This window comes from Selaginella moellendorffii, unplaced genomic scaffold (assembly GCF_000143415.4).
Source record: "Selaginella moellendorffii unplaced genomic scaffold, v1.0 SELMOscaffold_68, whole genome shotgun sequence".
In the NCBI taxonomy this organism is placed as follows: domain Eukaryota; kingdom Viridiplantae; phylum Streptophyta; class Lycopodiopsida; order Selaginellales; family Selaginellaceae; genus Selaginella; species Selaginella moellendorffii.
Window position 1 is genome coordinate 894,369 of NW_003314329.1, and position 24,020 is coordinate 918,388.

Genomic DNA, 24,020 nt, shown 5'->3' on the forward strand with positions numbered 1-24,020 from the left:
GATTTGGAGTTCCAGCAGACACCAAATCAAAAGATGCCATAGGACACAATTGAAAGCTTTGGTTAAATCAACAAAACACAGGAGAAGCACTTGGTTCCCGACATGGAGGGTTAGCAGTTGGTTGATGCAGGAGTAATGCTTGTGAAGGTCTGCTTGACCTTCTCATGCTGCCAAGTTGTTTCTCTATAAGGTGGGCAAACACCTTCACAAAAGCTACCAACATTGCTAACTCACTTGTGAAGATTCTATTATAAGTAAAATTTCCTTCATTGAAGTTGGATCATTCTTTTATACTAGTACTTTTCTTTTGGACAATGACATCTTTTTCTTAAAAACACTTTGTATTTTATTTTAAAAGTTTTTTACTGTACTTGTGGCCCAAGCAGCATACAGTTTACCTGGGCTGGACTTAAAAACATGATACAGCACCACATTTCTATCTCTTTGTATAGTCACAAATGCATAGCATGGCTCATCACAAGACTTATCTAGCGACCATATAACAACCTGGCTTAAGGTTTCTTTGATAACCATGTTCCCATTAAGTTGGACTGTGAGATAGCAATCTACTCCTCCTCTCCCACACACTCCATTTGTCCAAACTTGCCCTCGGCTGGCTTCATTCAAAGACAAGCTACAATCATCCTGGAGCTTGAATGTGTAGATCAAATTCGGGGACTGGAGCTCAAAGTTTCGACGAAGACCATTGTAGAAGAAGTTGTCCAGCGTTGTCAATTTCGCTTGGCAATCACCTCGGTCGCTGCCAAGTAAAATCTTAGTATGGTTGTGAAGGGTTTCCATCTGTTGATCTGCTGGTGCTATGCGATACTGGACTCCAAACATCTCGGAGACTGCAAGCATGCTGCTGGCTAGAAAAACTTGCATTTGACCTCTTGTATACATTACTAAGGTTCGGATGATCGCTTTGATAACAAGGCCTCTCACGCTGATGGTGTTACCTGGATTGACATGGCAGAAATCCAGATTGGGGCCTGTATGAAAAGCTACGATGGCAATGTCGATCACTACGTTGTTTGTCACAGTGACTTGATTGATATAAACTGCGCCACTCTCATAGTAAGTATTGTCATCGAAAATGTCCGCAAGTGCAATAACCGTATCTAGAATAATATTGGCATCGGCTGTTGTTATAGCATTGCGCTCGTCAGAGAATTCCCAATGCATGGCTTGAACAACACTAATATAAAAAAGGAGTGCTGAAAAACATTCAATGAGAAGATACATTTAGAATGATTTTTTGCTAGAAACAATCAAAAAGAAAAACTATTTCTTGTTATAATGATAAATTACTAATTTATATTGCAATCGTCAACCAATTATTGATCAGTAGAAAAACAAAACGTTAATAGTACAAAAATAGCAAATTTAAAAAAGAAACTTCAGAATCATCAAGGGATTGCTTTGAATCTTATAAGAGATGCTAGAATATACCACAAAACATGCGGGTCGTACAAAAGAATAAAAGTGATTCTAGAATATACTATCAAATGACCGTACAAGAAGCATATTCGCAAGAGCAGGGTTTAGAGGAGAGCTAATGGAAGAAGAGCAATGGCCGTTGCCGCGCCAATAGGTCATCACCGTTCATTTCTCTGCGCTCCACAGCCGGGGCGTCTCGTGCGGAAGATCGGCAACAGCATGCGCCATAATGTAGTGACGATCGACTTCTCGGAGCTCCAGGTGAGATTTCCTGCCTCGGATCGAATGAGCGATCGATTCTTGCTGTAGAATGAAGCTGTGAATTTTTCTGAGGAGCTCGAGGCGGGATTTGGAGCTCAAGGACTGGGAATTATTGCCGTTTCGAACGTAAGCTTTGAATGGAATTTTACTTCCACGAGCATTCTTTTTGTGTTTTTTTTCAGGTTCCGGGATTCACTGAAATGCGGAGTAATCTGTTAAATCTTGCGCAGAGGTATCGAGTATAGTCTCTTCTTACTCAATGTTTTCGATTTTTCTGTGCAGCCTTTCTTCTCTTCCCGAAAATGTTCTCAAGGAGCTAGAAGATCCAGCAAGCAGGTAACTCAAAAGTTTCTAGCTAGAACTTCCGTATAAGCGTCTCGCAGATTTTCTTTTGGTTGGAGCCACGGAAAAGAGTTCCTAGAATCCGGCCAACCTGGTACGTATTCGTTCGTAACGGTTTTGTTGTCCTTCTTTCGAGTTCATATGTTCCTTCTGGTTTAGATGAGCTTAAAGCTTCGTTTTATGCGAATCCAATCGTGGACAGACCGACCGATGACCCAGCTCTCATAGAAAGGTTTGTTTACTTCCTTCTCACAAATTTTAACCGGTCTCAATGTACGCAGGTATCCATCTTATTGTCGAGCGAACTTATGGCCCGGAAAGGAGTTACCTGACCTTGAATCAAGTACATCTCTGTTTTCTCTTTACGTGGATGATGTTTTCTTCTATCACTTTGCAGGTTTTAAGAAACTCGGAAGTCTGATTGTGAAGGTTGGCCTGCAGCTCGCAGCTCACTGCGACAAACATGGTGGAGATCCTTTTCCTGTTCGTCTTCTCTAATTTCCTGTCCCTTCAGTGTCTCGCAAGGGCGGTGATGCAAGGCTCACGGACATGCTCAAGAACTCTTTGTGCCACAAAGGCCGTCTGCTCCATTATTACCCAAGGTTTCGTTGCTCCTCCTGCTGTAAATTTCTAAAAGCTTCTTGCAGCAAATGCTCAGGCACAAAGTCATCGTCGTGGTGTGGCTGGCACGTCGATCACGGATCTCTTACAGGCACGTTTTCAAGTTACGCGGTGCGCTTTTGTCGAACTTAACATTTTTTCTTTTGGTGCGTTAAAGGATTGACCTGTGCAATGTACACAAGAGAAGGAAGGGAAATAGACTGTCCTGATTCTGAAGCAGGGCTTTATGTTAGGACTCGGTCTGGTGCAATTGTCAAGGTAAACGAAGTGCTTGTCCATACGGATCAAAGTGTTGAAAGTGTCTTCGTGTAGGCAACTTTCGGAAAGGATGACATTGCTTACCAGGTAGGAGAAGCGACGGAGCTAATGTCGAATGGTGCATTTCACGCGACACCACATTGTGTTCGAGTACGTGTCTTTTACTTCTTTTGTGTCCTCTTTCGTAACAATGTCTACACAGACGGCTCAAGACGATCCCCTTGTGGAAAGGAACACGTTTGCAGTGTTTATGCAACCTCACTGGTAACTCTCTCACTTTCGTAAATCGGCACGTAACTTGGTTCGCGCAGGGACGAAGAACTTGTTTCGCGAGACAGGAAAACAGTTTCGTTTGGAGATTTCTCCGAGTCCCTGCTTTCCACCTATTACGGAACAGCATCATCTTCACGAGTCACCTTGTAAAACTCGACGTTCCTTCAAAAAACTACTGTGCTTGCGCGACTTTCCAGATTTGACGCCGTATCTATCCACAAATGTAAAGGGTTGCTAATCTTGGAGCAGCGCCTTCATCCGGTTGGGCAAGGTAACGGCTCTGACCCGACTCTTTGTTACGTTTTAAGCGCGAGGGCAAAGAAACAGATCACCGACTCGAAAAGATGGAGGCCGGACAAGTCAGCTCTGCGGCAACTCGAAGAGCTCTGGTTCTCACAGGCCATCTCAAAGAGATCGACAAAGGGTCTTCGTTGGTGGTGCGCCAGCCGTGCCTGGAGTACTCCCCTCCGGAGCTCAATTCAGGTACTTTTTTCTCCTTTGGGTTCTTGAATTTCCTTTTCATGTTTTTGATCTTCCAGGAGAGCCCGCATTCGATATAGAGTTGATGCAGGGATTGCTGGACGGACACGATGCTCAAACCCGCACTTTTATCTTCAATCTCATGTCTGAGAGCGATTTGTTCGTCTCCAGGAGAGTGGGTCGACGGGTTTTCTTGGGAGCTGATTACAATCAACCGATGGAAGTCCAGAGGGAGCTGACCATGAAGAGAATTCAGTATTTTCTTGACAGGGGTGTGTTTCGTGGATGGCTTACAGACGATCGGCCACAGTCCGCGCTCCGTATGGCTGCTATGTTCGAGTACATCGGCCTGTTTGATCATTCACTGGCAATTAAGCTCGGTGTTCACTTCCACTTGTGGTATGCTCTCAGCATTTCTTTTTAGTTTCATGTGAGCTTGACATTTGTATATAGGGGGGGATCAGTGAAGTACCTTGGTTCCAAGAGGCATCACGATAAGTGGTTGCTGCCAACGGAGGAATTCTCTGTCATAGGCTGCTTTGCAATGACTGAACTCGGGCATGGAAGCAATGTTCGTAGCTTCTTTTCTCTTTTTTGTTTTCTTTGTGCTTGAGTGGTTTATGATCTTTTCAGGTCCGAGGGATTGAAACTATAACTGTGTACGATCCATCAACAAAGGAGTTTGTTATCAACACTCCATGCGAGTCTGCTCAGAAATACTGGATAGGAGGAGCGGCAATGGTAAAAAGCATCACTGTTTTTTTTATTTTCGGCAACTGACAAATCCTGTGTTTGTTTCCAGCACGCTACTCATACAGTGGTCTTCTCTCAGCTGCATATGAATGGAAAGAACGAGGGAGTGCACGCATTTATTGCTGAAATAAGGAGTCCGGATGGGCGAATTTGTCCAGGTGTGCGTATTGCCGATTGTGGCCACAAGATCGGACTGAACGGGGTGGACAATGGCCGCATCTGGTATTGTTTTTCCAACTTGCAGAGTTTAGGAGATGAACTCAAACTTTTTGTTTTTGTCCAGGTTTGATAATAAACGCGTACCTCGTGAAAACTTGCTCAACTCCGTAGCCGATGTAACACCAGATGGTCGGTACGTGAGTAATATAACAGATGCAGATCAGGTAAGGTGTTTTGTTCTCTGAGCTGGTACTTTTCTTATCTTCCTGTGATATTATTCAGAGGTTTGGTGCTTTCATGGCTCCTCTAACGTCTGGACGTGTTACCATTGCTGTCAGTGCTGTTTATCAATCAAAGGTTTGCCACTTGTATACTTTAGCTTCTTTTTCTTCATAGAGCTGATTTAAGGTTGGCCTTGCAACGGCTTTGCGCTATGCTCTTTCGAGGCGAGCATTTGCTCTTTCTCCCAATGAACCAGAAGTGTTACTTTTGGACTATCCCAGCCATCAGCACCGTTTGATACCTTTACTGGCTAAATCGTATGCGTATTGTTTTGCTTTGTAAGTTTTGAACTGACTGATACTTTGCAGATATGCCATGAGTTTTGCTGCCTGTGATTTGAAGCGCATCTATTACAACAGAAAACCCGAGCACGCGAAGATTATTCACGTACTTTCAAGTGGTTACAAGGCAATGTTCTCCTGGCACAACCTCAAAACACTGCAGGTAAGCCCAGATGTGTTCGACATGAGCTTGTAATGAATTCCCCTGCTTTAGGAATGTCGTGAAGCCTGTGGCGGACAAGGTTTAAAATCTGAGAACAAAGTCGGGCAGCTCAAAGCAGAATACGATGTGCAACTGACGTTTGAGGGCGACAACAACGTTTTGATGCAGCAGGTACTGTTGTCGTAAGTTTACCTTCGAATTCCTTTTCGTTCCTCAGGTTAGTAAAGCGTTGCTTGGAGATTTTTTCACGTCGCAAAAGAAGCAACAGCCTATGAAAGGCCTCGGCTTAGAACATATGAATGGACCACCTCCTACAATTGGGACCAATGCCAACGTCAGGGACGTAACGTTTCAGGTACACCATCATGTCGGTCGTTTTGTTACTGACCTGCGCTTTGCAGCTCGCTTTGTTTCGGCTTCGCGAAAGAGATCTGCTAGTAAAACTTGCACAGCAAGTGCGTGAACTCGTGTCCAAAGGATCAACCATGGCGAATGCAACGCTTGCGGTGAGTCTAACCGCGCCGATTGCTACGTTTTCGTAAGCTAACCTTCTTTCGCTTTCAGAGTTATCAATTGGCTGAGGACTTGGGACGTGCCTTCTCTGAGCGTTCGGTTTTGGAAAGCATTCTAAGCGTAGAAAACTCTCTCGCCCCAAGCCCTGAGAAGGTACCAGTGTTTTCAGAACCTTGCGAAATAACAAGCCATCCTTTCAAACAGACAATTCTGGGCTTGTTGCGCTCATTATTTGTAGCTACGACAGTGGACGAAGATCCAGTATTTCTCAGGTAAGCGCTTCCTGTTTTATGGCATTCTCTAAAGCAACGCTACGACGTTGTTCATCCAGGCATGCATACTTGAGCCCGGATCAAGCATTGTCGATACAAAAAGAAGTTGCGAGCTTGTGTCGCGAGATCCGACCCTTCATTCTCAGCTTGGTGGACGCATTTGGAATCCCAGCACCGTTTCTTGGGCCCATAGCGTTTGATTGGATCGCAGCGAATTCCTGGGACCTGGAAGAAGCAAGAAGCTAGAGTAACCTTTTCTCTATTTCCATTTGAAAACCAAAGCTAAGATCTTTCCGCAAAAACTCGTGATCATGGTAAGACTCATAACCCTAATTTAGACAAAGTTGGCATAGGGCTTGATGGATTGGGATGCGCGTACACAGGTTATTCGGAGCCTGCAAGCGGCGGTGCCTTCAGATGGCGACGGAAGCTTCTTCGGTCGGCAGGCAGAGCTGAGGGCATTGCTGGAGCGCTTGGCTGCTCCTCCTCTGTGTGTGACTGTTGTTATTGGGCCTGACGATTGTGGGAAAACCAAGCTGCTCAAGCGGCTCGAGGAGATTTGGCTTTCGAATGAGGAGTTGGCGGCTACTTGTCCAGTGTTTTACTTCGACCTGAGGGTACAGTTGTGGAGCACGCCTCAGGATGCAGCGGATCATTTGCACAAAGAGTACAGGACATGGGCTGAAAAGGTGACGCAGAGGAAAGCTGCCGGTGTGGACATAGCGCTCAAAGGTTTCTCGGAGCTTCTTCCGCCTCATAACACGGCTAACTCGACCGATCTGGCCAAGGTAATGGAGGCCTTCTGTGCAGTAATCGACACAGCTCAAACGATGTACCCAGTCTTCATCATTGATGAAGCTGACAGGCTGAAGAACTTGGAAACGAGTGAGCTTATAACATTCTTTGGATTCTTCAAGAAGCAGAACAACAAAGCACATCTCATACTCAGCAGCTCTGATGACTTCTTCAGGGTGTGGCTGCAAGATATGTTCAATTCCTTACAGTGGGAGCCGTTTGGGGTGGGCTACCTTCCAGAAGCAGAAGCACGCAAGTTCTTCGCTGGTCACTCTGTTCCAGCTGCTCGAGGGACACTCCCTGCAACGTTTGGAGACTCTGATTGGAATGGCATTTTTGCAGTATGTGGGGGGTCTCCTATGCTTCTCAACTGGTGCGCCTGGGCCAAATTTGTCAATGCCTTCACCTGGAAGGAAGCAGCGAATGCTCTTACGAGCCAGAGTCTATGTAGAGTGAAACTGGGTTTGGCAGCTACCAAGGCTGCCATGGGCTTCTCCGGGCATAAGTATGAATTGATCTGCGCTAAAATAGTGCAATGTGGGTATGTAAGCCTCAAAGATGTGCTTGCTGAAATCTACGACAGGGACAAAGCAGAGTGCAAGGACGAGATGCTAGCCATGGTGTCGAGCAAAGCCATCCACATACGCTATGTGACGGCAAAGACATCTTATGGGGATGTGAGCCTGTCTGAAATTGATGATGCTGGTGGTGAGGTTGACCTCGTCATGGCCCGCTCTCCTGCCCAACGAGCAGCTATGAAAGAGTTATGTTTCATTCCAAGTCAGGAGAAGTCTGATCCGCGCGTCCTAGGGACAACGGCAGCCTAGAGTCGAGATAGCAAAAAATATTTGCAGATTGGAGCCAGTCCTAGCTCATTCTTCCTTCTGGTTTCGATAGCCTCGTTAAAATTCAAAACGTTTGCTTACTTCTTTTGCATGCGCATCGTTCAGTGTTTCGCAAGGGTGGTAGGCTCTCAACAACACTTAAACCCAACGTTTCTCCGAAATAAGGAAAGCAGAAGAACGTCCCCAAAGGGAGGAACATCTCATTTTGTAGCTCCACACTTTACTTGCGCGAATTCTGCAGGGACGAAGAACTTGTTTCGCGAGTTCATGCTTTTACCAAATACTACAGACAGCAGCATGGTCATGAATCACACTACGAGGTACTTCATCTTTCCGTTTTCATGTTTCAGGAGGAGAAACTTCACTTTCACTTCGGAGCTGATAAGAATCATCCAATGTCCGGAGAGTTTGAGTTTCAGGTCTGTTTTGTTACTGATCTGTGGTCCATTTGTTCGGCAAATGGTGAGTCTAATCTCTATACTGGCTAAGTTTTTCTGAGTGAAGTTCCTTTCGCTATCAGAGTATGAATGAGCTGAGGACTTGGGGGCCGTTCTCTGAGCATTGTCCAGTGCCAGAATCTAGACTGCTTGCTTGTGATCTTTTCGAGCAGACAATTCTCGTCATTTGCAGCTGTGACAGTGGACGAAGATCCAGTTTTTCTCAGGTAAGCGTTTTGGCAAGGTAAAGCTTTCATACTCACAGCCTGGTCGACGCAACTGGCATCGTTTCTTGGATCGATAGCGTTTTGATTGGATCGCAGCGAACTCCTCGCAGCTCGCAGGAAGAAGCAAGCGCGAGAAGCTTCAAGAGAGAACTCTTTCTCTCTTAAAGCCAAAGAAAGTGTATAGCAAATAATAAACTAGACTCGTCAATTTTTAGGGATGGCGTCGTCCTCACAGGGAGGAGGCGGGGAGGACGACGACGACGACGAGGGCGTGTGTAGGATGAGCGTGGAGCTCCGCACGGGCAGGGATGAGCTCCAGGCGAACAAGAAGAAGCTGCGATTGTCGCTGGCATCGCTGCCGCGAGCTGCCGTGGCGCGAGCTGCGATCTCGCTCAAGCGCGTCAGGGTAAACAGGGATTCCACCGCGCAGCTTGCCGTCTTCATGCTCAAGGTCGGGGCGCTCGAGGCCTTGCGGCGAGGTCTCCAGCACCGATGCCCGCCCCTGTGGTGGATCATCCAGGCGATCCCTCTCTTCCGCGCGCCTCCATTCGCGTGGCTCCAGCGATGGTATCCCTTTCGCTGCCTGATCCAGGGCACGCAGGTCTGGAAATATTTCGATTCGGTGATACTTCGCTCATCGATTTTCACTCCAGATCTTCTCCAAGCCTGTGGTCTTCCTGTCGATCGCCACGGCTCTCACGAATGCATGGGATCAGCACGGGCGGCCGGGCGAGGGGAGTATTTTCCCAGCGCCGCCGCCATTGCCCTCGCCTCCTCCCAGTCCTCGATCGCCTTCTCCAAGATCGCTGCAAGACAGGTAAGATTTCCATCTCTATACCGTTCTAGACTGAGATCGATTGGCAGGGAAGACTCCCAGGCGATGGCCTTGAGGAAACTGCTGGAAGAACACGGCATATTCGTACCCGACAGGTGTGATGCTTGTTTGTCGCTCTCTCTTTTCATCGCTTATATCATCTTTGCTCTAGGATAAGCAACGATGAACTACACAGGTTCTATCAAGCAGCCAACAAAAGCAACAAACGTTTCGTAGCGCTTGTGAAGAAGAACGTCGGGTGGCGGCAAAACTTTCGATTCCTTTCCTGCCGAGAGCTCGACGAATGGTCCGAGCTCGTCTACTGGCACCACCACGACTCCCAAGACAGGCCTTTGCTCATCATCCGTCTGGGCCTCGCTTCTACTACGCTCGTTTCGTCCCAGCGGCCACGCTTTGCGCAGGCAATCGGTGCTAAAAACTCTCGTTCTTTTTGTCTGTGGTCTTTCTAACGCTTGTGTTTTTTTTTTCCAGTCTCCCAGATTGAATTCGGCGTCGTCAACTTGCTAAGGGGCGAGGATCCTCGAATCACTGTTGTCCTCGACTGTGCCGGAGCTCCGGCTGTGGGATTTCCGCTCCAGATGACGAAGTCCTGCTGCGTCCTTGTACAGGAGAACTATCCGACCCGACTTGCCGCACTATTTATTGTCAATCTTCCGCCTTTTGTTCGAGTAGTCGCCACCGCGATTGTTCAGGTCATGTTTCTAATCCCGTTTTTCTTCTTTCCGTCTATAACGGCATGAGTTTCAACAGATTCTCAAGCCTGCCACCCGCGACAAGATTTATGTGGAAAGCGACGACTGTGCACGAATCCTGGCGGAGCATTTGGGTGGACTCGATTGGGTTCCGATTTACCTCGGGGGCAACTGCAAGTGTTCTCTTTGCAACGAGGCTCGCGCTGCCTTGGACGAGGAAAGACAGGATCGTCTACACGAGCTGGTCCAGGGCGTCGGCAACAATCGTCAGCAGCAACAGCAAATCTCTTTCGGACAAAGAGATTATCTATTCAGTGACCAGGACGAGGAGGACGTGACTCCCTTCCAGTCATGCACTCGAGTTCTGAGAGTGGCCATCATCGGCCTGCTGATGCTGTGGATTGTGGTCGCCCTCGTCGCTGGTTTGTACGAGCCTCACCTGGATGAGCTTCCGACTTGATCAATCACAGGCGAGATTCTCTCGAGTTTTATTAGGTGGTAAAACCCGTAATAAGTGACTCGTTTGCCGTTTTGCTGCTCCTTCGCGCATTCAATGCACCTCACAGGAGAAACAGGCAGAAGAAAAGAAAGTCACTCGCCATGTCCTGCTTCCCTTTTCTCCTGGGTGAGTTGCTTCTTCGTCTTCGTCGCCTTCTTGTTCCAGGGAAGAAGCAGATCTACAACTGGTGGTCTTCCTTGCAATGGAGAGACTGGACTCGACACTGAGTTGTGAGCAGGCCCTGGGGAACAAAGACTATGTCGAGGAGATGATCCAGAAGCAACTTTTCAGCTCGCCACTACTGAATTTGACAGGTTCTTATCTGCTCTTCGTTTGATTTTTCTGGCCGACTGCTAATGTTAGCTAGCACGCACAGGGGGGCAGAAAATGGACGATGATTCGTACCAAGCTACTATCAAGATGAAAACTGAGGAGATGCTGGAAGTTCTGGAGTCTCTGAGGCTTGGCACGGATTGGAAGGTTGAGGACGAAAGCCAGGACTTGAGAATTATGTACTGTCCTGGTCGTGGTACGCCATTTCACAGCTACTGTGTCGAAGGCATTGTCAATGCTCCGCTTGTTCATGGTAAGATTGAAGCTTCTTTTCATACTCCGTCTTGCATTATCGACAGTTATAAATCAACTGTGATTTTTATCTACAGCTCTGTGCGTGATGTGGGAAGTTCCTTGCTTTAAAAAATGGTGAGGCGATTGATGAAGTGTCTCTGTCTGTAAGCAAAGCCTTTCGTTCCAACTTTCCTTACAGGTGGCCTCACTTTACTGTGCCTTCGTTTAAAGTGTTGGAGTCCCAATGGCTGAGGATGCTTCGCATTTGCGAGAACCTTTTCCACATGAGGTACTTCGACGTTGTTAAGACGTCCCGCGTTTAAATTCTACAAGCTCTTGCCAGGTGCAAGGTTCCATGGCCGTTTGCGACAAGAGAAATGCTGGTCACGTCTTTCGAACTGGAGCTACCTGAATTGGATGCCGTGGTTGGCTGCTTGCGAACAGTTAAGCTATCAATCACTGTGCCTCTTTTGTTATTTTATTCACTCCAATGGTGGTGATTTGCCAGGTCCCCCAGGAAGCAGAGACTATCGTCAAGGAGACCATCCATGGTTTTAATGCTTCTCATTTGCCTCCTCCAAAAGAGGGCGTCATTCGCATGGAAGCCAACGGTGGATTTATCCTCCAGAAGATTAGCGACGAGAAATGCTACATAAGGTACGCTATTAGTTTTTTTTTTTTTTTTCTTCTTCTTAAGATAGTCACTACTTCTTTTACAGAGCAGTAATACACCTGGACCTTAAGCTCGACCTTGTTCCGACATGGGTGATTAACTTCCTTGGGCGTCAAGTTGTGGGACATGGCTTCAGGCTATACCTCAAGGTATATTTCTTTCCTTTTGGGGTGAAAAGTGTCTAAGCTTTGTGTGTTACAACAGACTGTTTCTTCTGTTAAAGAGAGCAAAGTGTTTCAAGAATGCATCAGGCAACAGCCACTCTACAGCCGCATAACGTTACAGATGCTACCAAAATCGAGCCACGAAAATGGATACAAGAGTTGAGGTGCTTTTCATACGAACTATTCATAAGCTTCCTGCACAAGAGCATTTACATTTATAAACAAAGAGGACTTTGAGGCCCTACTCCTGAAAAGTCCGAACTTATTCATCACATATATGCAAGGTGGGTTTTATAAGATTTCTGTTGTTTTGCATGTCTAGAAAAATTTGCTGCACGCTCCATACCAAAAAATTCGATTGGGTCTCTGGCTGTGGATTCGAACCTGTGACCTTGCCAATATATTTCTTTATTCTAGCCAGATATCCGGCCACCAGGTTCCCGTCCAAAGTGTACACTAATTGCTTCTTAACGTATACCATAATGTAAACAGCGGCGCAAGAGATTTTCGTTTTGTGGGCGCTCAGCTCGTTGGTGCTGTCAAGCTCAAGAAAGAAACCATTCTCTTCTGGATGGAATGAAACTCAACTCTCACTTGCTCCATGCTCTGGATGGACTCTGCATCTCAATCTGAGCAAGCAGCTGATGCAGAAGCTACTTTTGAGAAACAAAGTATAAGTAGAACCAGCAACATCCGTTTAAGATATTGTTCTGGAAGATGGCTTGTCTGAGCACGAGTCCCGGTCCCCAGAATCTATTCTTCACTTGGTTGTCAAAGCTGGAGGTCCATAGGTTTGGATCCTTTCACATCCTCGGGGCGTGAGACTTGGAGCTGTGAGAGCCTTGACCGAGCTCAAGTTCAATCAGCTGAGTGATCCCATATACAAACCTCAACAGATCTACCAATAGGTATTATCCCCCACATTTGACAATGTGCTTAAGCTAGCTTTTTTAGCCAAAGGTATATAGCAATTAAAGATTAAATATCCCCATCTCATTCATTATGTCTTTGGTGTTATTTGCATTAGAGTGTTCAAGTTAGGTGTGCCAAGTTTTCACACTATACACACTAACCAAAAAACTAAATGTCCATGATTACCAAAAATTAAATGTCCTTATATTCCAAACTATCATTATGCCCTAGTGAGTTGGGATTTGAATTCAAGCACTAGAGGTTTGTATATGCATTTATAAAAGGCATCATTCATGATATTTAACATAACTCTCCATGCTAGTGTACCAAATTAGTTTTTCTTATATACTAGTGTTATGAGACACAATTGAGGAACATAGTTTCTTCAAACTTCCAAATCTTCTTACTTAATTAGTTAGATGACCAATTTATGATCATACATGAACTCTTCTAAGTTTGGCCTTTCAAGCCTTCTCTACTGAAGTTAACTCTTCAATTAAAAATCTTATCCCTCTAGCTCATGTAAAATGATTTTATGCATTAGCATGTAAGTCCTTAAATATTTTTAAACATATAGGAACTACTCCGCAACTTTGATAGCCTTGCCTTATAGCAAGGTTTAAGACCACACTTTTGTTGCACTACTCTAATTGTATGCATTTCTATAAACCTTATTTACTCAACTTTCCAAGTACCAGCTTACCCTTTTGGAACATTAAAGGGATACTTTGTTAAAGCCTCTCTTTTCACAAGCTTGTTAATTGTCAATTAATCTACCACAAACAATTTCATATTTTATACTCTCCATTGTACCACAATTGCAAATAGCAAAACCCTTGAACATTCATTTAATTCCCCACTCCCTAGGTTATGTCCCTTAATTCTTATGGTTCAATTTTATCTTTTTATTATTTGTTCTTGTTTTTATATATTCTCTTTACTTATTCTCTTCCATGCTAAGAGGGTAGCTTTGCATTTCTACCATGCATTAGTAAATATTCTTAGGGATGAACCTACTCAATGATCTAAAGAGTGGTTCCTTAATTTGAATATTGTCACCTTACAATATTATACACCAATATTTACATTATTACTCATGGGCCCTTATGTGCCCGTTACTAACTTTGCCAAAATCCTTTTAGCCTTATCCATCTTAGGTAAATAATCTATAACTTTCCACAACCTTGGATATTAAATAACACTTTTTATCCATTATTTTTTAGGGATTTAGTTCTTTGGGCTTTATTTAATGCTCTTATGATACTAAATACCATATTTTTGGTGTTTTAAGATGTTTAGGTTTCTCAATGATAAATTTCTTAAATAATTAGCATTTCCTTTTACGATATTAGCTCACTATATTATAACAAAAGCAATTTATCCCTCAAGAGAGATATCTAACTTTTTATCTTGACAAAAAGTCTCAAGAAGTTAGCTTCTGTCAATTCAACCAGTTATACCAAATTTTTACTCATTTTCCTTATAGTTATCAAGTCTAACAACTCATTATCAATACTTTCATACCTCTATCATTATTTTGTCAAAACACTCGAATTCCATACCTTCTATCTTAGGCTATGCTAATTTTGTTTTTATTGGGATACCTTGACAAATGGTTTTCATGAATAAGCCAACTTGATCTCAAGGTATTCTCCCTTGAGAGGTGTCTTCACACTATTAGCTTTATAAGCCTATCCTCATGATATATTCCATTTGTGTTTATATCTTTTTGCCAAGGCCATACTTGCTATCTCTTATACTAACTATTGATTAGCACTTCACCATTGTGTTTACATACAACTCTTTATAAAAATTATTTTTTTCTATAAACACCTTTTTATGACCTTAGTATGACAATGTAAATGACTAAATTTTTCATTTTACTTTAGTCACTTAATCACACTTTTGACCACTTGAAAGAGTGTCACTCACCATATTCCTAACTTAGGGACATGCTAGCCTTATAAATGGCATTTATGCCATTTAGCCTTTGCACTTGGTCCAAATGCTCTACATATCCGATCCCACAATAAACACTTAAAGGTACCACTGGCATATCAACCCATTACACTAAAGTTATGTCTATTCACTTTTGTTTGGGGGTAGTCCAAGACTGTAGCACACATGATTTTTACCCTTTATTCCATAGTAATTTACTATAATATAACCACGAAATGGAACTTAAACCCTCTATGTGCCACATATTATACGCTATATGCCATATGCCACATGTCCAAAGACAGTGGAGTAGAACCTAAGTTTCAAAGCCTTGAGCCACTAAATAAAAAAATAAAGCCAAACTCCCAAGCATAGAGCCTAATAGAGCATGGAACAATTCTTGAGCATACAGCCCAAGAAGCAAAGGGATAGGAGTATGGAGCAACTTGGAATCATTCTAGAGTATTTAACATATTAATGCCAAAACCAACATACAAAACAAAGCCAAATGAAGTCTGGCACTATTTCAACATACAAATGGCCTAATGCAAGGATATGTGTACTCCACCAGTTAGCATAGTGTGGAATTTGGGATTAGACCAAAGCTATACATAGAATAAAAACAAGTATGCAAGTTGGAGGTAGACTATATCTCAAATTAATTAACCATGTTTGACCTACCTAACATCCTTACTATACATTTAGAACAAAGCCCCCCGTGAGGAACACACACTTTGGGCTTTCACCCTTAGTCACCTTTAATACCAGGAGTATTAACTCAAAACTTGCTAAATATGGAATGGCATTAAATTATAAATTTTGACACAGGATCAACACCATTGTGTTTAGAACAATTTCTACATTCTATAGATTTGCTAAATTAACATATTTAAACACTTTCTATAAGTAGTAATTAGGACTAAATAGAATTAACACAAAGTGTATAATAGCAAAAGTGTACACAATAAGCTATCACTTAGCGAATATTGAGGGATTAAACTCAATATTTTAGAGGTTCCAAGCACTAGCAAATGCAAGTTAACATATGAATTTCTCCTACAAGGACAAGTATGCTCAGTAAAAAAACATATAGAAGTCCTTACTTTATATTTATTCAGCATAAGTACATAGATAATGACAATTTTCTCAACTAACTCGGTGGAAACTGATAAAGGGTCTAACAATACTAACTTAGCAGTAAATAAAGAATATTTAAAAGGATTAACTAACAAATAACTTTTGATACCTACAATCACATTCACAACACTCTCCCCTTTTTAGGGACCTAAACAAAATGGTGATTAACCCATAATGTTGTGATTGCATTCCAAGCTGTCACTGGTCTCGGCAAAGATCTTCATAGCATGCTTATGATGCCCATTCTGAGCATATGCCACGAGCATAGCACACCATGAAACCAGATCTCTATCGGGCATTGCCACTTTGCCTTTTCAGAATGCCCGTGAAAAAACTGAAAGCAATTTATTCCAGGAAAAAAAAATTCTACCTATCGATTGCACTTCTTCCCAACACCAGCATAGCAGATATTTCTCTTGCATTGCATTGAACATCCGCTTCCTGCCGTAAAGATCAGCATCCAAGACACCAGCGGCATTGCATCAAACAGCTCCTTTGCTGCCTCAGCCTAAAACATAGTAATTTAATTAGAATTTGCTCCTAGTAGAGCATTGGAGGTATCCGCAGGAACACTGTGCTCCTTGCACAAAGCCTGGAGGGGCAGTTCATGTGTGTATAATGCAGCGAGAATACTTGGATGGAGATGGGAGAACTAACGCTTGAGGACGAGAAGAAGAATTACCGGAAGCAGGGTCTGGTCGAAGATGGAGGCTACTTGGATGGGCTGGATTTCAGTAAGCTCTATTGTCGGCAATTACAATGTCTCCATGCTCGTGTCCAGATCAAGGAATACAGCTGGCATCTCGGTAGGCAGATCGAGTCCCACATATGGAGAACAATTCACGGGCACTGCCACCTTGCAGTGCGTAAGCCCTGGAAAAACAAAGCAAAGCAAATCAGAAATCGTAGCTCCAGCACAAAAACCTCTCAACCTTGCACAGATCGCTGAGAGACTTTTCGAGATGCTCGGTATGGCTGGAACTGGAAGTCGGGAAAGACGGATTCTGGGACAGGTTACTGTCCCATACAAGGCACTTAAGGCTATCAGAGCCTGAAGTCTTTGACAGCAACCATGCCAATGAAGCCGGACATGGAAAAACCACATTAACCTGTCCCAGTGTCGAACACTTCGTCGTTCTTCTTCGAAGGCCTCCACACGTAGTTGATAGCATCCTCGCCTGCAGCACACGAACTTAGCAAGACCTTTGCGATACAATTAGACTAACCTGTTGCAAGTAAAGTATCCTCAAGATCGCCATCGTAATACCGTACTAGAATGGACACCGTCTGTGCTTTCGGCTGCCCTGTGCAAGCATTGCAATGATACCATCGTCCCGTTTTTCTCAACCCAGGGCACTTCACATGGTACCAGCTCTGGCAGCCGTTGGTCAACCATTTCCTTCTTCCTGTTATGAAGAGCGGTCAGTCACGTGGACTGCCACGTAGATAGGGGAGAGGAGTCTCATGTGATCTTTCCCTCGATTGAATCCAATCTACAAGTCAAGATCTTATCACTTCCGAGGATCGTTCCTCTGCTTACAGGAGTTGCAGCAAATGTTGTCAACCTATCGAAACAGAAGAAAAGAATGATGAGTAACTGTGGAGTGGACGTTATATCCTACCCTTGGCATAACCAGGAGCTCAGATTGCAGAGCTTTCCGGATGCGTTCGAAGACGAAACCTCACAAAGCAGCATATTCCGGAAAGTGCTGGGACGCTTGAAGGACATCTCAGCATATAGACCTGCCACCTTGGTCGAGCAGAAGGTGTAGTAGTACTCGCTGAAAGATCCATGACACAACTTGAAGTGAAAAAGCCTCCAAAACATGTCTCGAGTGAGAACCATACTCAGGTGCTTCAATCCCTTTCGAAAGCTTCCACAGTCAGACCGTTTGCTTCTACATCCCAAAGAAACCAGGGGATACCTCCAAACCATTCAAACGCCATTTCAGCAGCATTCACTCTCTGCATTATCTCTTTGGCTTCTCGTAGTCTGTCACGCGTTTCCTCCAAGAAGACACAAGAGCATCGTACTTGTGCTTTTCCCACGCAGGCAGATAGCGAGTGAACGTTGTCCGCTTGGCTTTTCTGACATTGAACTCGTCTGGAGATGAAGCAGCAACAAGGGCTTTATTTCCAACCATCCACCCCAAGTCCACTCACTGATCGATGAGATGGTAATCTACTTTGCTGTCCAGCACAATCTCCTGAGGGAAGTCTTCTCTATTCACCACCCTGAGCTTGTCACCCTCGAACATCAAAACAGTTGCTCTGGACTCGTAGATCATAGAGGAATGCAGATATACCAACCCCCCGAATTTCCATTCAAATGGCAGCACAACATCCACATGAACGGCGCCAGGATCTTCTTCATCTCTTTGTACAACCCATCGAATATCTCCCTCACGTACAGCTTCAGAATATTGCTGTGGAATGTGGTCAGACGAGCACCTTGAGCAAGAAATTTCATCCGTTCCAGATCGAACATTGATCCACCATGCCTGCACTTCCTCGCTGAGATCTCCTAACCGAGCTTAGTCTTTGTACTGTGGGTTCCTTGTAAAAGATTGTAATTAGAAGCTCTATTAGCTAAAAGAGTGATGGAATCACAAGGAATCCAATCACGGTGGAGTTCTTCAGGCCACTTTAGCACACGACAATGACATCCTCAATGTTAACAATCCACCTTGTGTGTATTAGTGCTCCACGATCGGGCAAGTCTCCGCATAGGTTCATCATTTGGCGAGGAGCCCCACGTAGCTACATGTTATGTCTAGCATTCTTGAGGCCAGTTTCGTCCTTCTAGGTGGTACATCCTGACAAAGAACTTTTCTAATTTCCGAAGTGAATGTGATCTAGTCGGAAACCATTCCTTCCAAGACCATGTCCTGGTAGAGGATCAAATTAAAGCGTGGAAGAAATTTTCAGTGAGAGCGTAGGCCTAGCAGTCCATGCGACAATGTTGTGGCACTCGGGCATTTGATCGAACATTGCCCGTGCCATGTGTGCGTCGTTTTGAGTGTAGAACTCATGCTTTTCCACGGTATGTATGGTTCTTCTCGTGCTCATTTTGCTTATACTCTTGTCCAGATTGCTTCATTCCTCATAGATGTATTTTCCAAGATAATGGAGGCCTGTAGTTCATCAACATCCAAGGCGTGGAGTGACCACAATGCAACTTGTGATGAGATGAGTTTGTGACCTGGTACACTTTTGTGTTATGCCATCTGCTCTTTGGAAACTTTTGAGAAAGCTTGCTCTCAGCTGATTGAGTTTGAGCTCGGTCAAGGCTCTCACAAGATTGGACAATAGTGTGAAAGACAGATGATGGCCATACTTTTGGCACCCAAAACCATGTGTTTGACGATAAGTTTAACTTTCTAGTTGCACCAAGATCACCACCAATTCCATGAGGTGTAATTTGTTTATGTTGAATCTAGGATTTTTCTCAAGAGCTTCCCTAGTTTATTGGATCTCTGGTGCAACCCTAGAGTTTTTTTGCGGGTGGAGCTTTCACGGTTTCAGAGCAATATATTATTGCCAAGAAAAGGCATCAAAACTTGAGTCTCACGCCCCGAGGATCTGAAAGGATCGAAACCTATGGACCTCCGGCTTTGACAACCAAGTGAAGAATAGATTCCCGGGACCAGGGTGCCTGGATCAAATCAAACTCGAGCTCAGGCAAGCCATCTTCCAGAACAATATCTTAAACAAATGTTGCTATTTCTTGTTGCAGCATACTTATACTTTGTTTCTCAAAAGTAACTTGCTTGCTCAGATTGAGATGCAGAGTCCATCCAACCCATTTTGTTTGCCATGGCCTCGCCAGAGCATGGAGCAAGTGATCCATCGAGAAGAGAATGGTTTCTTTCTTGAGCTTGACAGCACCAACGAGCTGAGCGCCATGCGCCCACAAAACGAAAATCTCTTGCGCCGCTGCTTACATTATGGTATACGTTAAGAAGCAATTAGTGTACACTTTCGACGGGAACCTGATGTATCTGGCTAGAATAAAGAAATATATTGGCAAGGTCACAGGTTCGAATCCACAGCCAGAGACCCATTCAAATTTTTTTGTATGAACGAGGGATTGCTCTTCTCCGCAAAGTCGCGTTGCTGGAGCTAAATCTTCTATCGTGCCGATCCCCCAGGCCCGACGCCACGAATGATCCACTCCGCCGCGCAGGGTTCAGGCTCTTGATATTCCCTTTCACTGGCAAATGCGAGCAGCAAGAACAGGGCATTCGATCTTGTTCGATTGAATGCCCCAGAGGAATCTCGTGTCCTGCAACACGGTCGTACAATCCTACATCTGGTCAGCCAGGCAAACAAGATCTTGGATTGACGTGGTCGGTTGGCACTCACTCAGTACACTGTATGCCGAGTCCGGGCATCTTGAGATTTCCAAGAACAAGGAGTTCCGTGATCGTCTTCTGGAACACGATGATCACCGTGTATGTGGCGGCATCCCGCATCCGAGACTGAGAGTCTATGTTTGATTGCGTCTCAGAGCGCCATGGAACTCGATGATAATGGCACTCGCGCACCAAGGGCAAATTGTGGCAGTGAAATCGACCTTGGGCAAAAACGCTGGCCAAGGATCTCGTGTCCTGGACGAATCTACTCCCCAGAATGACAGGACGTTCCAAGACGTGGCGACAGCCACCAAGGCTTCGTTGCCCGCATGAAGAACAGCTTCGGTCAAATCCCAGTACCGTGGATCCTCGCATTTGCGAGAATGGGCATTTTGACAAGGCCATTCATGAGATCCTGCGCAAGACCATTGTCTGCTGGATAGCTCTCACGCAAGTTTCAACTTGAGCACCACTAAGAGCATGTTTGAGAGCATGAAGATGCACACTTTGGTTTCCTGGACAACCAAAGCTCAAAACGGGCACTACGATCGAGCAGTGGAAGTCTTCCAGCTTATGAATCTCGAGGGTGTTAAGCTGGACGAGTTGATGTTCCAGAGCGTTTTAACTTCATGCAGCCATGCCGAGCTGGGAACACTTGGTCTTGATCAGCCAATACTTTGGGATGGTGGCGAGGAGAGGGCACTCTATATTTCTGCATGATCGACATCCTGGGTTGATCCAGGAGAACTTTGAGTGTGGAGGAGCTCCTCAAACTCGATGCCATTCCTTCCAGATGTCGTGATCTGGATCCCCCTCCATGGCACACTTCCCAAGAACCCTAGGTAAGCTTTAAAGGCTCCTTTAAATTGCTGTTTAACTTAAGTCACAGCTTCTGATTGTGCTGAGAGAGTCGCAGCAAATATCTTTGAGAGTGCTGGAGCCCTGCTACACTACTGGTCTCTCAAACATGTACTCTGTCGATTACACATTGGGAGGTGGGACAAGGTCTCAATCATTTGGAACCTGATGAGGTCGAGGCGAGTGAGAAAAGTTCTAACATCATTCGAGTTGGTAGCAAAGTTCACAGCTTCGTGGTTGCAGCAAAGACATCATCGAGGAGCGTAGGGGAGAGAGCAAAAGGAGGAGCTGCTTCACTACCACCAGCGTTGTGGCTTTTGGATTGATCAGCAGGGAACAAGGGATATATGTTGCAGTGAAAGCATTGCTTTCCCACGGTTCTTCTTTCACCCTTTTTGCTCTAAATACTCTTGTTGTGGACAGCCACCTTTTGGCTTTGAGTACTTTCCATTCTTCACACAGGATGTGACTTGAAATTTCATGGAGTTTTTCAAATCTTTGGTCTTGTTGCTGCTAGGAACAAGCATCAGACTTGGATAGAATGCCACAAGAAAATCCCTTGATGAAATCTCAAGCTCCCCAGGATTTGAAAGAACAGAAAAGTACCTCCAGCCTTAACTTTGCTGTTAATCAAGGGCGTGCCTGGATCAATTTAATCTTGTTGCACGTGGCGACTCCGAGATGGGCTAAATATGGTGAAAACCTTAACTTTTGGGTTTAAAATATGATGTGGACCAATCAGAGACGAGATAGCGTGGATAAAACTTCAGAAGTTAGCATTGACATTGACATGCGCTGTATGTGTAAGCACGCTATACCATTTGCATATGCTCTCTACAGTGTGACAAGCCATGGCTTTCTCTTGTCCTGGTGTAGGTGACAGATGCTGCACACACACCATTCTGTCCAGCCCTCACCAGAGCTCGCCACTGCCTTGTCTATAAACAAGCCGCTAGTCTGTGTGCATGGTGGTGCTCCATTCCCACACCTTCCCTTACATATGTTTCTTGACCCCTTGTTCCCACCCAATCACTCCTGCCGCATGCATCCAGGACATATGGATAAAGCACCTTCCAGGCTGAACTCCCATAACTCCATCCTTGTGTTTTTCACTTGCCATGCTGGCCACACGAGTCTAGTCACCAATCGTTTGCTAGGGCACGCCGCCCTTATCCTGCCAGCCCTGTGGCTATTTTGGCTGCCGGATCGGCACTCACGGCCTACCATGCCCCTGCGTGTGGGGGCAGAATATGGAGAAGTTTAAGGCACTAGAGGAGCTGCTGTCTAATGGGATCCGGGATGATGCCGCCCTGTATGTAGTGAACAGGAGATCATTTTACAAACCCGGGTTTGTAACTTTTCCCTTCCGTGATTACTTTTGGACGTGTTGTTTGGGTATGGTGGGACGGTTTCTCATCTCCCGACCAGCTCAAGCATGCTGGTTGCTCACTGGAGCAAGTTCCCAACAAATCCAGCAAAGGGTGACGAGAAGATGATACTGATTCTGCTAGGGCTCCTCATGGTCAAAGAGAGTCCCAAGCTGACCGAGGCAACCTGGAAAGACTTTTAACTCCACATACCATTTGATGGTGGTTTAGCTGCTGTTTAAACCTGGGTTTGTAAAATGATCTCCTGTCCACTACATATGGGATGGCGTCATCCTGGATCCCATTAGACAGCAGCTCCTCCAGTGCCTTAAACTTCTCCATATTCAGACTATAGGGTAGGCATAGGGTAGTTGGTGCACTCAAAGTATGGTTCCAGGCAGCCAAAAATAGGCCCAGGGCCAATGTTGCTTGGTCAGCTTGGGACTCTCTTTGACTGTGAGGAGTCCCAGCAGAATCAGTATCATCTTCTCATCACCCCTTACTGGATTTGTTGGGAACTTGCTCCAGTGAGCAACCACACAAACATGCTTGAGCTGGTCCGGAGATTGAGAAACCGTCCCACCATACACATGGTAGGACACCACCCAAACAACACGTCCAAAAGTAAGCACGGAAGGGAAAAGTTACAAACCTGGGTTTGTAAAATGATCTCCTGTTCACTACGTATGGGACGGTGTCATCCCGGATCCCGTTAGACAGCAGCTCCTCCAGCACCTACCTTCTCCATATTCAGACTATAGGGGTAGGGTAGTTCGGTGCGTTCGCGCGGCCTAAAATAGCCCCGGGGCCATATTTGGCGCGGGCAGGATAAGGCCGGCGTGCCCTAGCAGTGTCATACTTTTAACAGCTGGCGACTAAACTCGCGCGGCCAGGATGGCGGATGGAGTTATGGAGGTACTCCACGGACGAATGCTGGAGTTCAAGCCCTGCACGGTGCTTTATCCATATGTCCCGGATGCAATGGCGGATGCATGGGGCACACTAACAGCACGGACATGCGGTGAGTGTGGAATCACGGAGCTAGGTGGGAACAAGGGGTCAAGAAACATTTGTAAGAGAAAATGGAGCGCCACCATGCACACAGACTAGCGGCTTCTTTTTAGACAAGGCAGTGGCGAGCTCTGGTCAGGGCTGGACAGAGTGGTGGGTGTGCAGCATCTGTCACCAACACCCGGACAAGAGAAAGCCATGGCTTGTCACACTGTCAAGAGCATATGCAAACGGTATAGCGTGCTTACACACCGGGCTCACACAGCGCATGTCAATGTCCACAGAAAGTTCAATGCAATTGCAAAGGGTGGCATCTCAAGTCCGATGCTTTTGGAGAACCCCATTGTCGATTGGAGAGGTACACACGAGGGCTCAACCTTTTGCTCACGGGAGTACATCCCGGCTTGCAGTAGGTGGACAGCGTGGTTGGTGTAATCTCTTCTGGTGCTGCACACCCTTTTGGTAACTCGGGAACAGTTTGGTGGCACATCCTCGTCACTTTCTCCAAACCAGGTTGCTCCAAACCCTAGAACCGGTTCGAATCCACAGCTAGAGACCCAATCAAAAAATTTTGCAACACTTGGTGCGCTTGTTCTTGCTTTGCATCTTG

At 45.2% G+C, this 24,020-nt stretch overlaps 4 protein-coding genes across 7 annotated transcripts; all 4 read left to right on the top strand.

The window, feature by feature from the left end:
• Positions 1 to 1,556: 1,556 nt before the first annotated feature.
• Positions 1,557 to 3,389, top strand: LOC9653374. The gene is made up of 14 exons (XM_024659450.1): positions 1,557 to 1,701; positions 1,750 to 1,827; positions 1,884 to 1,933; positions 1,984 to 2,037; positions 2,085 to 2,137; positions 2,203 to 2,275; positions 2,325 to 2,386; positions 2,441 to 2,509; positions 2,558 to 2,645; positions 2,691 to 2,755; positions 2,822 to 2,922; positions 2,977 to 3,072; positions 3,125 to 3,186; positions 3,234 to 3,389. The coding sequence occupies exons 1-14, from the start codon at positions 1,573 to 1,575 to the stop codon at positions 3,343 to 3,345; spliced, it is 1,092 nt and encodes a 363-aa protein (XP_024515218.1). The 5' UTR covers positions 1,557 to 1,572; the 3' UTR covers positions 3,346 to 3,389.
• LOC9653158 (acyl-coenzyme A oxidase 3, peroxisomal) lies at positions 3,377 to 6,416 on the top strand. 2 transcript variants are annotated; one of them, XM_024659448.1, is made up of 15 exons: positions 3,377 to 3,466; positions 3,523 to 3,678; positions 3,735 to 4,074; positions 4,129 to 4,246; positions 4,309 to 4,416; positions 4,478 to 4,650; positions 4,712 to 4,811; positions 4,870 to 4,944; positions 4,996 to 5,126; positions 5,178 to 5,313; positions 5,365 to 5,484; positions 5,531 to 5,668; positions 5,715 to 5,819; positions 5,878 to 6,098; positions 6,158 to 6,416. In XM_024659448.1, the coding sequence occupies exons 2-15, from the start codon at positions 3,540 to 3,542 to the stop codon at positions 6,342 to 6,344; spliced, it is 2,091 nt and encodes a 696-aa protein (XP_024515216.1). In that variant the 5' UTR covers positions 3,377 to 3,466; positions 3,523 to 3,539; the 3' UTR covers positions 6,345 to 6,416. The 2 variants fall into 2 exon arrangements, with proteins under 2 accessions (XP_024515216.1, XP_024515217.1); XM_024659449.1 differs by having other exon boundaries at positions 3,416 to 3,678; positions 5,878 to 5,979; positions 6,031 to 6,098.
• A 2,186-nt stretch (positions 6,417 to 8,602) lies between these two features.
• Positions 8,603 to 10,433, top strand: LOC9653159. The gene is made up of 6 exons (XM_002985468.2): positions 8,603 to 9,003; positions 9,056 to 9,219; positions 9,267 to 9,332; positions 9,389 to 9,645; positions 9,709 to 9,929; positions 9,988 to 10,433. Exons 1-6 carry the CDS (start codon positions 8,620 to 8,622, stop codon positions 10,387 to 10,389), a joined length of 1,494 nt encoding a protein of 497 aa, XP_002985514.2. The 5' UTR covers positions 8,603 to 8,619; the 3' UTR covers positions 10,390 to 10,433.
• Positions 10,434 to 10,495: 62 nt separating this feature from the next.
• Positions 10,496 to 12,131, top strand: LOC112340636. 3 transcript variants are annotated; one of them, XR_002990190.1, is made up of 8 exons: positions 10,496 to 10,742; positions 10,805 to 11,014; positions 11,091 to 11,130; positions 11,195 to 11,284; positions 11,339 to 11,438; positions 11,504 to 11,652; positions 11,720 to 11,817; positions 11,873 to 11,989. XR_002990190.1 is itself a non-coding variant. In XM_024659452.1 (8 exons), the coding sequence occupies exons 1-8, from the start codon at positions 10,631 to 10,633 to the stop codon at positions 11,993 to 11,995; spliced, it is 927 nt and encodes a 308-aa protein (XP_024515220.1). In that variant the 5' UTR covers positions 10,496 to 10,630; the 3' UTR covers positions 11,996 to 12,131. The 3 variants fall into 3 exon arrangements, 2 of the variants coding, with proteins under 2 accessions (XP_024515220.1, XP_024515221.1); XM_024659452.1 differs by having other exon boundaries at positions 11,715 to 11,817; positions 11,873 to 12,131; XM_024659453.1 differs by having other exon boundaries at positions 10,633 to 10,742; positions 10,792 to 11,014; positions 11,715 to 11,817; positions 11,873 to 12,131.
• The last annotated feature ends 11,889 nt before the right edge of the window (positions 12,132 to 24,020 follow it).